Source organism: Vidua chalybeata, chromosome 5 (assembly GCF_026979565.1).
Source record: "Vidua chalybeata isolate OUT-0048 chromosome 5, bVidCha1 merged haplotype, whole genome shotgun sequence".
Classification (NCBI taxonomy): Eukaryota; Metazoa; Chordata; class Aves; order Passeriformes; family Viduidae; genus Vidua; species Vidua chalybeata.
In genome coordinates, this window is record NC_071534.1 from 1,710,596 (window position 1) to 1,726,582 (window position 15,987).

The 15,987-nt window shown below is 40.3% G+C and overlaps 1 protein-coding gene across 1 annotated transcript in view; it reads left to right on the plus strand.

Annotated features, from left to right (window-relative positions):
- Positions 1-250: 250 nt before the first annotated feature.
- The window catches only part of PIK3C2G (phosphatidylinositol-4-phosphate 3-kinase catalytic subunit type 2 gamma), a 185,929-nt gene continuing 170,192 nt past the window's right edge, over positions 251-15,987 (plus strand). The window contains exons 1-4 of the mRNA XM_053943203.1: positions 251-895; positions 5,522-5,604; positions 9,490-9,647; positions 11,535-11,646. Of these exons, the coding sequence (XP_053799178.1) occupies positions 251-895; positions 5,522-5,604; positions 9,490-9,647; positions 11,535-11,646 (998 nt within the window). The remainder of the gene's footprint in view (positions 896-5,521; positions 5,605-9,489; positions 9,648-11,534; positions 11,647-15,987) is intronic.

Here is a 15,987-nt window from a genome sequence, read left to right on the forward strand (position 1 = left end):
GCTCTAAAACAAAAAAACAAAAACAAAAACAAAAAAAAAAAAAACCAAAAAAAAAAAAAAACCAAAACAAAAAAAACACAAACAAACAAAAAAAAACCAAATAAAAAACCAAGGCAGTGCAGTGCTTTCATTCCATTAGATATTTCAGGGTTTAACTTCCATTCTGTGCTTCATTTCAGTGGTGTGCATCTCCAGTTGTGATCATTGCTCTCTGGCCCTTGGAACTCCACTGAGACTTTCCTGAGGAGCCATGGCACACTTTGGGAGGGTGCCCTTCTCACCCAGTGGGTTCTGTGCAGGACAGCCTGGGGACCAAGCATCTTACCCAGCGTGCCATTCTGGCTCTGGTGGAGAGATCCCTCTAGGATTTGATCGAATAGTTGATGAGGTCAGCAACGAATTTTTTTTTTATGGTTCATCCCATCCACATCATCACGAAGAAATGTTTTTCCCAGCAGACCTCTTCAGTCAAAATGTGCCTGAGCAGCATCTTTACAGTCATCCTCTGGTTGCCCATGCAGAGCTTTACCCTGGGGGTCCAATCCCTCACTGGCAGCAGGGCACAGTGGCACCAATGGTTGGCTTCAGACCTTCCTTAGTACCTGACTGCAGAAACTTCTCCGTGGTGGATTCCCACCCCTACAGTCGCGAGAGAGAATTCCATGGGAGGAAGAGTGTAAATTCAGTTTCTAAGGTGGAAAGGGGCAACACAAATCTGGAGTCTCCAATAGGCTTTGACAATCTGGATGCTGCAGGTCCTGTTTTCTTAGACAGTTATCCACTTGGACAAAAAGTGAGAGAAGAAAGTGGAAATGGGGAAGCTTCTGTAACCAACACTTCCAGAAGATGCAGCCCAGGACCTACCCACCCCCAGGGCTCTGGATGTAACAGAGAGGTATTTAAATGTTCTTATATTGACAGTGCTTAAGGTTTTTTGTTCTTGTTTGTGTCCTTGTGCTTTGTGTATTCACTCACACTGTTGCAACATGGATTAGAAGCACTTAATTGAAAGACCTTAAGAAAAATAAAACATTTATGCCTCAGGGGAAGCAAAAGAATGTTATACCAGAAGAGAATCTAGATTATGGTCTAGAATGCTCCCGTAGGCTCATTTTATGGCTCACTGAACCATAAAACTACCAGAGAAGGATAAGTACAGAAATGTAGAGTAAGTTGTGTTTGAAAGATAACATGACAAATCTTTATGGTCTGATATGAAACCTGAGATTCAAAATAACAATACATAATGTTGAATCTGGTTTGCTTGTTTTTTGGGGTTTTGTTGTTGTTGAGACAGATTACTGCCTCTGTGTTTAGTCTGGCTGACATATCCTGATCCTGAGAGACGAGACATATAGCCCATCCTACCTTCACCGTGTCCTGCGTGCAGTTCTGTGTGCATATGTAATGATTTTCTAAAAGCAGACACCTCTCCTCTAACTGTGGAAGCTGGATCCTGTGACACACACTCTCTTTTAGCTGTCTGTCTGAAGCAAACCCTTTATCTTCTTTCCTCCTTCGTCAGGTGTTCATACTCTATTTGTGATTTTGCCATTTTTAATGACTGTGTCTTATGGGACTCCCATGACTCTCTGTGATGTTATATCTGTCCTCATTTTCTTTCTTTCAAAATCCTGATATGGAGAAGGGAAAAGAAAATGAAAAACCTTTTCTTTCCTCCAGTGCTTGTTAGCATTCTGAATCATCATAGGGATCCTGAAACAGCCTACAGGATACCTCTGCACCATGAATATTAGAAGACAGTTTAGGTTCACGTTCTGCCTTTAAGTCCCAGTGATCACAGTATCACACAGCAGAGGGGAAGAGGCACTTGATTGACTTGTTTCTGTGTCTCTGAATAAGGAGAACTATAAAAGTAAACATATGCAGGCCCAGACAGATGGGTAGGCAGCAGGGGGAAATATATCTGAGGACAAGAACTCTTAAGACTAATCCTGTGCACTGCATTTTAGAATTTCCATGATGAATACAAAAGAGGAGGGGAAGAATAGGTGGAGAGACAAAAGGCTGTTGTTGCTTTTTACTCATGATAGGAAAACTGAAGCATGCTGATGTGGTGATGAAAAGAACAAGCCTTCTCAGGAGAAAAGCAGAAAATAGTGGGATACAAATGAGCAGGAGGAGATTAAATCATGGGATGGGAAGAAGCGGTGCTAGAGGAAGCACACATTTAAGAACAGGCACAAACGCTTCTGTGATGGAGGAGGAGAGAATTATAGGGGAGGGAAGAGCTGAGCTAGTCAAGGGCAACTACAATCGAATGTGTGGGAGGATTTGATTAAGTCAGGGAAGTATTTGAGCTGTTTAGCTCGAAGAGGAAGAAATGGGAGAGAGTAGGGAATTGATTTGTAGCATAAAATTCACTGTGGTCACAGGAATTCCTTCGGGGAGAAAAAGCCATGTCAGGATAGAAAGAGAGCCAAGGCAAGGGGCTGGCAGCTGAACCTTGAGATGATAAGAGAAAATAAGAGTGAAAGGAACTCTTAGAGAGAGGGAGGAGCAAAGAAAGCCTGTAAAGCAGTTACTGCTGCTGGGCTGGGAGTTTTGGAAAAGACAAGTGCTGCAGGCTATAGACCTGATGCTGAGTAAGACAATCAGAAGGGTTGGAAAAGTGGAACACCACAGCAAAAGAATGAGAACAGGTTGGATTTGTGAGGGCCAGAACAAGTAAACAATGCATCCAAGTAGTAGGAGGGGAGAACCAAGACTTCAGAGTGAAATACAAAGGATGTTGAGACACAGAGATTAGAATTGAGATGGGTCATAGGTGGGCAAGGTGAAATATTCACACTGCTGAAATCATTCTGGTATTCTGATCCGTAGCTCTTGGATGCAGCTGTATGGCCCTGGGCTTTATTTAATGTGTGCCAATCAAAATGTGTCCAATGTAATAAAGGAAACATTAATTTTTTCTGGCCTTCTCATTACAGGTCAGATGTTCAAAAATAATAAAGGAAATTATCTTCATAACATCACGGTGAAAGGAGATGTTATTTTTTCCATATTAGAAGGAAAACTGAAATAAAACCTAAAAGGTGTCTAATATACTTAGCCACTCTGTCTATGATATTTAGGATCTAATTTTAGATTCTAATGTTTTCAGAGTAACTAACAAGACTCACGCCTTCACCCAAGTCCATCAGCAGACCAAACATCAAGATTTTGTTTCAGGTGCTCCAGAAATGAGAAATACGCTATTATTGTTCATATTTGGAAGGATGGTTTAGGTGACTTAGTAGCATAATGTGAGAAGTCTATGGATGAAAAAAAATTCCAGTCATCAAGGGATGCATTCAGTTGCTTCATCCCTGTTGTCATTACTTCTCCTGATATGGAGTTCCATCTCATTCACTGCTCTCTTTAACATATTTGCAGTGCATGGAGACTCAAAAATAAAATATGTTGAAAAATAATGTGCAATAATGTAATTAACATTTTACCTTTATATGCAAGAAGAAGAAGAAAGTGAAGTTTCTGGACATGTGAAAAGAAGACATGACCAAACTAAATCTCTCATCCCTGGAGCTATTTATGTCCTTTATATACCTCTGCCACCAGAATGCCTTTGAGTGACTTAGCAATGGTATTTTGCAGATGTGCAGACTATTGCTGCCTCACAGGATTCTTGTTTGCCATTAGGAATCGCTCAGAGATGCTGCCAGCAAAGGTGCAAAAAAGCAGAGGGTTCCTGTGCCACTCCTGTGTCCTGCAGGGGAGGATCCACATTGCAGCTTTGGGCTGTCAGGCTTCCCTTTCCCATCCTTTAATCATACTCTTCTTCAAGCCACTGGGATTTGAGGATTCCTACCCATGTCCTTGTGGCAAACCATGCATTCCAGCTCTTGTCCCTCTTCTTGCTCAGTTCCTCTCTGCTTGCCCTTCCTCAGTTTGCAGTTTTAATACCTTCAGTCCCATTTAATGTCGTGTGCCAGCCTCACCTTTTCTTACCTGTGGGCTAATTTTCTTAGCTTTTCACTCAGTGGCTATTTCTCCTTTTCCATGTACTTTTTCCAGGGCACTCTACCTGCTCTGCAAGGACAGAGCTGCAGGAGAAAATGGAGCCTTTGTTATTTTTTGTGGGTTTTTTTAATGAATGGGTAATTTTGGGCGGCTGTCACTGTTACCAAATCACTCATAATTTCTAAATAGTGAACGTCCTCCAGAAGTTCTTATTACTGTCTCATGAGGTGAATTGAAAAGTAGGTGCCTAACCAAAATGGAAACAATGAACCAGTGCAGGTGTTCTAGGTTCACTGGATTTTGAAGGACCTTTCCCAGCAGTTCTTAGAACCAGGGAATGATGGACTACTAATTTAGATTGCTGAGTTTAATTTTACTCTATTTACACCCTCAGGATTATCCATTGTTTTTTTTCCTACCAGACAATTTCAATATTCCCCTCTATTGAGGATTCCTCCTTAGTATCTTTAAATTTCATGTGCACTCTCCTAATGCTTTGTGTGGTATTGTGGGTAATAAAAATACTACATACCATCAGTTTTGGGTCTCACTGTATCCTCATAAAGTTTCTGACTTTCAGGCTTTCAGTTCTGCTGTTGTGATTTCCCCACCAACCAGCTCCCAGCAGATTTCCCATCTTTTATAATCATCCCATCTTTTAAACTGTAACTAAAATTTCCCACTCTGCATCTTTTAATGCATATTGCACTTTCTTGTCCAGCCAAAAAGAATCCTATGTTTTGTTTATTAGTTATTTTTAATGAATTTCCACACTTTTATATAAATTATTATTCAAATTATAAAATAAGCCTTTAGTCTCTGTTTCCCCTTCTCTTTCTGAAGGGGTTTAAAAGCTCTTATACAGTTAATCCTTGTAATGTCTCTACCTACAAGAGCAGAAAGGGCTTGCAGATGCAATAGCCTTAAATTCTTTCCTGGAGATGATATTCTGGCTGAGGAGTACTTCAGGCAAACAGACAAAGGGATGCTTGACCCAAAGCAGTGGCTCAGACCTCTGCCCTCCAAGTTCACAGAAAGTATGTGGGGATTTTTTCATGTTCAGTAGAGTCCACTGGTTCCCTCTTATCTGTCTTAGGGATTTACCTGACAGGTTTATGGAGTTTGAGGGGCTGCTGAGCTTCCTGCCAGGGCAGAAAGAGAGGAAATAAGGATTAAAACACACTGAAGCACAAGTTTCAGTTTGTGCTTCACCCTTTTGTAAACTAAATATCTGCATTTGGAGTTACCTGTGCCTTGATACCAGGTGAATCCTGAAAGCTTGGTCTGAAATTCCTCATGTTCTTTATTGGAGGGGGGGGAAACAGTTGTTACCCAGGGCAGCTGATGCTTTGTGACTTCTGAAAGCATTTAGAGTGCAGTCAGAATGGGATCATTTGTGTTTATTTGGAACTCCATCAAGTCAGGGGAGGGGTGATAGGCTCTCATGGAACGAAATTCAAGATTAGCCTTATGGTCTTTCTGCTTCTCAGATCCAAATAACTCAGCTCTGTTTCTTCTGGACTCTTGATGGTGTTTTTAGGCTGCAGGTTGGTCTATCCAGCTGATTGAAGCAGATCAAGGAAGCAATGAAAACACAGTTGGTTTCTGCAATGCAGTGGAGAAGTAAGTAATGGAAAGGCCTTTTTCAGCCAACTATCACATTTCACTTCCTTGCATTAATGGGATGGGTTATCCCTGTGTTGTGGGGCTGACTGGGAGGGAGGGAATTATCCCCACCCAGGCTGGGGTGTGGAGAGTACACCAGTGTCTTGGCTTCTGCTGAGCAGTGTTCATTATTATGGCATTTGTCTGAAGCCCTTCTTCCTGAAAAGAGGCTGGAAATTGCCTGCTGATTGGAAGCTGAGGATATTTTGTCTTCCCTTAATTATATGTGTGTCCTTTTCTTTTGTGAAACTGCCTTTATCTTATCTTGACCCAGTGGGGTTTTTTTCCCATCTTTTCACCTGGCATCCACCTAAGGTCAGCCAACCACACCCTGCAGTCCTGAACAATGCTGCAATTCCAGTATCTACTTGGATAAGGAAACACTTCTAATTTTGGTTTAAATATTAAAAACCGCAAAGGAACATTAATTCAAAAAATATTTAATCTTCTAACTGTCTGCTTTTTTGGTGATAAGTACATTGAACTCTTCACTGTTGGTGGCTTATAGTGTGTGAAACATCCTTTTTCTGTCGTTGTCTTGGACAATATTAGTGCCTGTGCAACTCTGAGCAGGAAAATAAGAGCTGGAGAACAGAATTGCTGCATACTGTCATGATGAAAAGTGAGACTTAGCAAGTGACAAAACCTACTTTAATTATATTTTACCATTACACTTAATAGCCTGACTTAATGGCGTAGAGCATTTTTTACTTTTTTAATCTTCTGCAGAAAAATGAATTGTCTTGAAATCCAAGCACACAAAAATTTACAAATATTTAGACCATCTGTGCAGATTGATTTTTCTTTTGTAGATATTCACTGATCAGTGTCAAGTTGTTAGCACAAATGCATGCATTACTCCCCCCCCGGAAAGCAGTTGGAAAATGGCATCCTGATTTTGTTATTAGACTTTAATGAATTGATTTTATTCAAGGTCAGCCAAGGCTGCTTCTCTTAAAAGAAAAAAAAAAAAAAAAAAAAAAAAAAAAAACCAAAAAAAACCCAACCCAACCAAAAAGCCCAGTTTGATGTTGCACTGAAATTAAGAGTATATTATATATTCAAATGGCTTGGTCAGCTTCAATGTCTCAGTTTCCTTTTCCACAGTTCATCAGCCTGAACCCCAACCCAGTTCTACCATGAGATGCATGAAGGCACATTCCCCATGGCTGTTTTCCTCCCAGCTATTCAGATTTTTTTTTTTTAATGTCTAAACATTCTAATTATAGGAAAAGCTTTATATTGATTTTTCAGTAGATGAGTTTATTTACCGGGCTAAAAAGATAAATACGACTAAGTGATTCTTGTTTTGCAGGAGTTTGTTTTGTGTGTACTCTTAAAAAGAAAATAAGAACAGCTTTTGTTTTTCTTCCGTTAAATAAGTAGAGAAACGTTTTAAGGACAAAATGTCACTACAACCAAAAGACAGAAAAATATAATAAATTTTCCAATCACTTACGTATTCAGTCTTGCCAAATGAGCATCCTCCCAGTGCCCAGTGAATCTCAGCTGCTGGCAGAGGCAGGATGCACAATGCAGACTCTGTCATGCATTCTTGCAGCTCCAGCTTGCAGCTCAGCTAGAAACCCACTGTGCTTTTCTCTGGGTGATACTTGCACGGGTAGCAGTCTGGGATTGAAGCATTTGGTTGTACAGGACTGTAAGTCACTCTTCAAAAGCCCTTTCTCAGGTGACTTCCAGGGCTGTGAGCAGAGCTGTAGTGGGCACTCATCCCTGGGTGGCTTCAGAGCACATCCTAAAGGCAGTTTCAGACCAGAAGGTGCCAAGTCTGAGGATTCAGTGCTGCAAAAATGCAGAGTTCCTCCACCACTCAATGTCTTCAAGGATGAGCTTTGCACTGCAGGGAAACACATCATATTATGGAATGCTGTGAAATAGCAAATCCCTATAAATGTCAGTACTTTCTGCACACGCTGAGTTGTTGCAGCACAGGAAGCAAGTAGCACAAGATTTTATTTGTGTAATGTTTGTAATAACACTTCAGTTCTGCTTTGGAAGACCCAAACTTTCAAAGTTTTGCAGTGTTTTGCCCACCTGCTCAGGCCAGAAGCCCTTTAATCACGTGAGGATAGTAGATGGCCATAAATGAGCAACACTCTTGGAAACTGAATGAAAAGCAAATCTGAAAAGCAAATTTGTGACCTCACATTTTGCTCAAATATTAGCAGTGTGTGGGTAGGGAAGGAGATGAGGTTTGCTTAGCTCTGGAATGACTGCCAGTAAGTGGAGGAGGTAATTCCTGCCCTGTATGTGTACATAGCCTGGTCATTTGAGGCTGGATAAAGGCTGGTGAAGTTTCCAGTTTTATTCAGTCCTTAGCTTTCTTGCAGAAACACGTTACAGGGGGAAAGCTGTACCTTGTGCACAAAGGAAACAGGCTGACACAACTACACAGGTCACCCAAACAGCCTCCGTAGTGCAATGGCTTCTAACCATGAGTATAAATCTACCTTGTACTGGAGGTTCTCTTGTCAAGCCTCGTTTCCTCCCACCCCACTGAAGCATCAAGCCCCCTGGCTTTTCATGATAAGAAATGAGCTGCTTTGCTGGGTTATTAATTTTGGAAGCCTAGCCTTTTATTTTTTCCTTTTTTTTACTTTCTTTTTTTCCTTTTTTGTCCTTTCCCCCCTTTTTTTCCTTCTTTTTTTCCTTTCTATTTTCCCTTTTTCCCTTTTTTCCTTTTCCCCTTCTTGCTTTCCCCTTCTTGCTTGTTTCCCTCCCTCCCCACACTTTTTGCCCTCTTTTTTTTTTTTTTTCCACCTCTTTTTCTCCCTTTTTTTTTTTTTTTTAATTTTTTCCTTCTCATGCTGTAGAAATGCAGGGCACAAAGAGTAGTTCACACGGTTTTTTAAGAGACTTAAAAGGGGCAGGAGGTAACACAGCAATGGAGACATTTGTGAGGGAGAGCTGGGGTCCAAAATACACATACCAGGGACATTACAAAGCACTCCCAACTCAGAAGCCACAAAATGAACCAGCAAACAGAAGAGCATGCAGGATGTTTAGGTTTAGCTGCTAAATATTCAGGCCAATTAGTGAAATGTGAAGCTTCAGCTGGTACAGCGTGTGCCCTTACCTGCAGCTGCACAGTGCACTTGCTTAAAAAGCAAGTTTAAACCCAGATGATAGACATAATACCTGTGACCAGCACTCATTAGGAAATGGCACCTCAGGAGGAATTAGTGTTTGCAAGTCTATGGTAATTGGAAGGACAAGGGGCAATATATTTTCTAGTTAATGGTGTATCAGAGGGACTCAATGACTGCAACTGTTACTGCACTCTACAGACTTTTACATAAATACCCGGGGTTTTAGTAATGAGGATTTCAGATTGGATTTGAGAGAGTTGTGGAAATAGACACTCCTTAAGATTTTGCACAGGAAGCATGTTCTGTATTCATTTTAGAGCAGATGTCCTAGTTGCAGCTGTCTGTGCATGTGCTCTTGGCTAGCTCTGTGTTAAAGCTCTGTTATTTAAATACTTATTTGAGCACTATCATTTCTACTGAGCTCAGTGTGCACTGAAGTCTCTGTTCAAACTCCTCTTGGTTTCACTGAGGTCAAGCTCTGCAGTGGTTCTGCCAACTTGATGAAGATTTTGCTGCTGGTTTCCCTGAAATAACAGATGTAGTTATGTGTGCTGATATGTAGTTATCTCACTAATGCATGAAAACAGAGTTTGTGTTGCTACTCCACAGAATTTTATGTCTAACAGCTTTCTATGTGTCACCATATGTGTACTGTAGAATTTTTTGTTTTGCTCTTAGAAGAGGCCAAAAAAACACCTCTTCAGACATAGTTTCTTCACGTGTTTTTTTCCAGAATCAGAAATGCCTATCCTGCTTTTGATTTGAAGACAAATACTGGGAAAATCTGGAGTATCACAACAAGGTTCCCAGAGCATATCCTGGGTGGAACAAAATTCAGAATCAGCATTTGGACAGATTTTTCACCACATCCTCTACTTCTTACACAACACGGTAAGTGGTCGAAGTTTTTTACAGGAGAAGTACATCAGGCATCAAATGAAAGGAGAAATTCCATCTAGGTGGGAAGAATCAAGGAGAATAATTAAGGATTGGCAGAGTTTGCCCATGAAGTTTGTGGAGTCTCCAGGCTTGGAGATGTTTAAGGTTTTACAAGACAAAACCCCAGATAAGGTGGTCTGAATTCAGTGCTAACCCAGCTTTTCAGGGAAGAGGTTCTTCCCAGCCTAAATGATTCTGTCATTAATGACTATGAGAAGCTGCCACTGCTCCTGTGCATCCTGTATCTGTGATTAATGGGAGAAGCTTTAATTCCAGCTCTAGTAATTTTTATTTCTGCAACATACACAAAAATGAAATAAATTATTTTCCCCCCACTTTTTCTGTCTTGCTTAAGTCATAGTCTTTTTCTTTTTTTTGTCTTTTTTTTTTAATTAATAATTTCTTTAGTTTTCAAGGAATTAGTTGACTGTAACAGGCTGAGTATTAATAATCCTGAACTAGTTTAGACTAGGCAAGCAGAAAGGTTGAAGTAGGAGAAGTAGTAATCTTTTTTGCCCTATCTAATGTAAAGAATTATTCAGTTAGGCAAGAACTTTTGGCAGAGTAAGGAAAGGAAGACGAATCTACAGAGGGGAAATGAGTGATAGTAGCAAGTTTTGGATTTTTTTTTCCCCAATGAGTGACCTGAAAAAAGTGCATGTTACAATTTTAATTCAAGATTTCTGTGCTGCTCTTCATTTTCTGAACTGTGTAAATTCAGCCAACAAGCACTGCAGTTTAAACATCAAACCAGCTGAGTTGCTTACAATGGCAAGTTCTCAGAAGGCTAAATGATTTAAACTGGTAAAACCAGAAGAAAAATGTGTAATTGAAATGTCTTTTTGAGGGAAAAAAAAAAAAAAAACAAAACTCCCAAAACATTTTGCAAACAAAATTAACATTTTCAGAAGGAGCTTTTGAATCCATTCATACATTTGTTTTTCCCTGGAGAAAGCCAAACCAAAGCAAAAAGCAAGCCTATGGTAACGGACTCTGTTTTATTTCAGCTTTGTTTATGTCATAACCCCCTCCCCTGGAAATGCCACCTGTTCTCTGAAGTTTTCCCATCCCCTCCAATGGAAGACCAAATTATCAGACCTGTTTCTAGATTAGGCAACTATTCTTTTCCATTTGTGATCAATTCTTCTAAAATGGACAGAGAGGAAGCGTATTGGCAGGTGTTGGAAAATGGCTTAAAAAACTGGAGTGAAACTGGAGAAAATTCTCAAAATTCTCAAGTGTTTCTGAACAGCAGATTGTACAAACTGACATAGCACTTCTTAATTTATAGGGATTATGTAAATTTTTATACTATGATGTGGCTGCACATGTATTAAATAATATATTTTGCAGATATAAGATACATTAGAATATTAATTTACTTCTTTGTTTTGGCTAAAAGGGCGTGCATAGCAGAAACAATACCGAGTAACATCCTGGAGCCCTTTTGTGTCATAAGTGGCTACAGAGCCAACTTTTGCATCATTGGAAATGTACCAAAATGTTCATCAGGAAAATGAAAAAGAAAAAAGAATGCCATTCATCTCTTCCTTTCCTCCTGGGAATATTGCTCATCTCTTCTTCTTTCCAGCTGCCCAAAAAATTGCTCATTTCCTCTAAATGGACATAGATCCCATGTCAGGTAGAACATTTGAAGCAAAATTTTAAAAAAAAGATAATAAAATCAAGTGTGTCTTGATCTAATTCCTCTTGATGGAGCTAGTCTGCAGCAGTTGTTAGGAATTACAGAAAAAAAACCCTTATTTTCTCTGCTCAAGTTTGTAGCCTGCAATTCTCCAGCAAGCTAGTATTAATTTTCCTTGCTATCTTTATTTACAGCTGCCTGTATCACTCACGACTTAATTGTGGAGATCCTCCGTTGCACAAATCAATACCCAGCCCGGGAGGAATGCCTTCTGAGTGTTTCTGGGTCTGATGAATTCTTACAAAAGTAAGTAGCTCATTAAGCCACGAGCCATGTAAGAGCCATGTAAACAGAGCCACGGGGAGAGGTGGGGTGTCAGGTCCCAAACACTCCACGTGTGGAGGAATCAGGAAAACAGAAACTTCCACGGACACTGAAGGGTTTGATCTGCAGCCTTGGAAGAAGCTTAGATTGGTGTGAAAATACAATATACAGGTGTTAAGCAGAAAAATCATAAACTTATATTTCTACAGTTGTAAGTGAGAACATGCCCTAAGTAAGTGAGAAAATGCATTGGTCAGATGGTGAAGGGTTTATAATGTAGGGGAGTGGTTGTATAGAAGTTCTAACAGAGGCATATGTGTGCATGTGAGACAGAAGCCATAGGACAAAAGTATCCACAGTGCAGCAGAGGTAAAGGTGGTAGGTTAGAAAAGCAAAATAAATTCTGTGGCAGCTGTCTATTGCTTCAGAAAGTTCCATGTTGCCTTATAATGAAGAAACTTGTGACTACTTTAAGCTATGGCCGACTGCTTGCTCCTCTAAAATCTCACAGGCTCTGAGAGTGATGTTTACCTGAGCAGTGAATCCTTCTTAGCCTGAAAATAAACCCATCCCTTCATTTCTGGTGTCAACAATGATGCATGTGTAGTTTCTGAAACTCCTGAAAGGCGTGGTGCTTGTGTTCTGCAGAGAGGATGGTGTGCTCCAGTGCAAGGATTCAAATCCTCTTTCATGGAAGCTTTGTGCAGCTTTTACTGACTTCTGGTCTTTCCCATCTGTGATACAAGGATGCTGCTACCTCCACTATCTCATAGGGGTGTTATAAACAAGTCCTCAAAGGGGGATATCACCCAAGAGTGGTATTTTGTATTACTTATTCATGCAATATCATGCAGCTGCAGAGCAGGTGATTTTTCTTCATCTCCAGTTGCAGCAGCAGCAAAGCAAATGAAGTCAGCACTGTGGTGCTGAATGCAAGTTATAAACAAGTTAAATGTACAAGCAGGTCTTTCTGAATGCAAATGGTTTACAAGCAGGGAAATAAATGCTCTGATTCAGGTCAGCTCTTGTGGTGGTTGAAAGCACTACTGGACTCAGCTAGTTGCTCTTGGCCCTGTGGCAGCCTAAATTCAGGTGTCAGGCAAAGCGAGCAGGTTGTGTGTTGAAGCAGCTGGAGTGCAGGCACTTGTCAGCTGGGCTTTGTGGACACTGGCTCTCAGCAGAGGGGTTGGCAGTGTTCTGTGGTACAGGCACTGCAGGAATCACAGCTCGTCTGTTAGAGGCGTAAAAAGTGTTAGATCAAATAGTATACACCTATGATTAATTGAAAGGGAAGATTCTAGAAGCAGTCATATTCACAGTAGAGTGTCAAAATTACCTGAAGTAGCCTAGAGCAAGCCAGTTTGATTAATGAAAGCAGTGCAGTTGTGAGAGCAAGTGTCACACTGTGGAAGTTAGCCTTGCCCTGTATCCATCTGGAGCACTTCTACCCTTACACAGGCACACAGGCCAAATGTTCATAGTGAATTACATCTGGCAACTAAAGATGCCAAGGCTGCCTCTTCAACATTTCTAAGCCCACTCTTCCAATCTTGGTAAAGCAGGAGCTGGAACAGCAAAGTGCTGTGTAAATCATTAGAACACCAGAAGTACCAAGCAGAGCACCAGGTCATACATAGATCTGTCAGTTACAGAAGAAGACCAGGGTCTTTTGGTTTTTTTTTTCCCCCAAGATGCTCTTCTAATTTCAAAGAAATCGCTAAAAAATGGAAATAATGAACCATTGTATTGAGGGTGAGCTCAGTGCAGTTATGAGCTGAAGAATTTTGTTTTCATTGCTGGGGAGAATGCATCAACAGCAGACTCTTTAAATTCCTGCACTTGTAGAATCTCTGCACATCTCATTAGCAGTGAAACCACGTCAGTAATGTTCTCAGCTTTCTTACTTTGCTCCTCCACTGTCATTCAGGAAGTTCTGAGCTGCACCAAAACTTGGGCAGCTTGTAATTCTGTCTTGTGCTGTTAAATTCAGCTCCCTTTCTTCTGCCTCTTCAACAGAGCCCGGGGTCTGAAATGTGAAACCCCAGACCCTAAGGATCCCTTGGTAGTTTAGCAGGGCCTGAGGAGCTGCCTCAGGGTGAATTTTTTCCTGTGTGTGGGCTATCTTCAAGTGCAAATTGGTTTCCTCCCAATGTTGCTAACAGAGTGATTTGATGCACTTGTGCACAGTTCTTCCCCAGAAAAGTATTTGGAGTCAGTTCACGGATGAATTCCAGCAGAAGTTCCCCAAGTTCGAAGACAGCAAAGGGAATAAATACTCTGCTGCTCCTGCTGTACTGTAATCCAGAAAAAAAACAGCTAAAGTGAAGGCAGAAAGGTGATTTGATGACTTGTTCTCCGAGCAGAGTGCTTTAGTGAAGCAGACAGCTTTGTCAAAAGCTTTCATTTACTGTTTTATTGGATTGTATTAATGAGCACTTCACCCCACCTCCTGCAGAAGCACCTGAAAGACTTGATGATTTTTAGAATCCATTTAGCTCTGACTGAGAGGGGGAAGAAAAAAACCACCTCAGTGCTAATGACCATTACACTCAGCACCAGCAGATTTCACCGTCCACCTCTCCCTTCCTACGCAGAGATCCCTGGGCTCACATCCTGTCTGACTCATGAGCAGAACATCAGATTTCAAATACCCAAATTTTAAAGGCATCAAAAGGTAGCATATAGACTGCAGGCCAGTCTGTAATTAACAGAGCCATCTGTAGCATTCTGATTTAGAATCTCTTCTGTTTTCTGATCTTTTTGCCATAGGAAACCTGACCTTGCTGCAACCTGCAGGTTTTCTTTTTTATCCCATCAAACAAACCTAGATCCACCTTTAAATCTTGCTCTCACACCTTTCTATCTTTCCTTAGATGCAAAATGGATGGCCCATAATATGATTTTATGATTCCTTTAAAGAAAAATATTATATAAAAGTAAATTAAATTGTGCTTAAACACCTTGTGTGAACTCCTGGCTCTTATTGCCAACAGCTAGCCAAAACCAACCCTTCTCATCTGTCAGCAATGAATAAATCCTCTGTTTAAAAAAAAAAAAAAAAAAAAAACAGGCCACAATCTCAGGTCATCCTGAAATGCCTAATAAAACAAAACATATATAAAAATGTGGATGTTTAAAAAAAAAATCTTTATTATTTTATTGATGTGTGTACTAGCAGTAGGTTGCAGTAATGTAGATGACCAAAGGAATGTACAAAAATACTTATAAGCTTTATTTCTAAACATCCTTTTATTCTAAGGTGTCAGAGTATTTAAAGTTCCATCCACACCCTCACCTGGTATAATTTGCACAGCTACCTTATTGCTTTGCAGTTCAGCCACCACAGTGAGCAGGGGAATGGAACTGAAAAATCTAAGTGCTTATCTTTTCTTCTAACATGCTTGCCTGTGACCTTAATGATGACATTTTTTTTGTCTTGCTAATTCTGTTCTCTGGGAATTGAAACCTAAATAAAAATTGGTTTTCACTCAAAGTGAAAGTTTAAGCTATTAATTATAGACTAACATAGACATAATCATGCAGATTGAAATCATAAGAAGCAAGCACCTTTGGATGAACATGTTCTTTGTGAAAAGTAAACTTAATTTTCTCTTGTCTCTGTAGATTAAATTTCTTGTTCAGAGATGCTACTAGCTGAGTTACTTAAAAAAAATAGTCTGATTGAAGTGCATTAAGATTTGGAGCTTATAGCACATCAGAGAACCTTGCTGTGGGGAAGCAAGCAGTGAGGGAGTCTCAAATGATGGGGATTTTCCCATTCTTATATTTAGATATTTAGTGAGACCACAGGCAAGTCCCTTGGACCGGTCATTACCATGTCTCCTAAAGACAAAGACTGCCTTTCTCTCCATGGCATTCTCATCAGAGCTGTGTTCTCCATGTAATTTCAGCAAAAAAATAAGGGGGAAAACGTTGAGTTAACAAGGTTGGAACACTTCATTTTTGTTTCCTTTACAGAGCTCAGAGTGCTGTAAACCAGTTACTAATAATCATGTTATCCTCCAAAGGGGATATATCATTTTTGTCTCAGTAGTACTCACATGGTAGCAAATCTGCCTGGGGTGCAGCTAAAAGGTACTTTGTCAATCTGTGGCAAAGCTACACTTCTATTTCTTGTAGCACTCTTTTCATCTAGACCAGGTTTCCACATTATTTTGTTGAGGCATTAATCCATTTTGTCTAGTCCCTTGTGTAACAATAGCTGTCGAAACTTTTCTCTTTGTATTTGTGCAAATTAAATCCATTCATTAAGTCAACTGCACGGCCACTTCTGCTTGCAGTGTTTCAGGCATCATCCCTGTG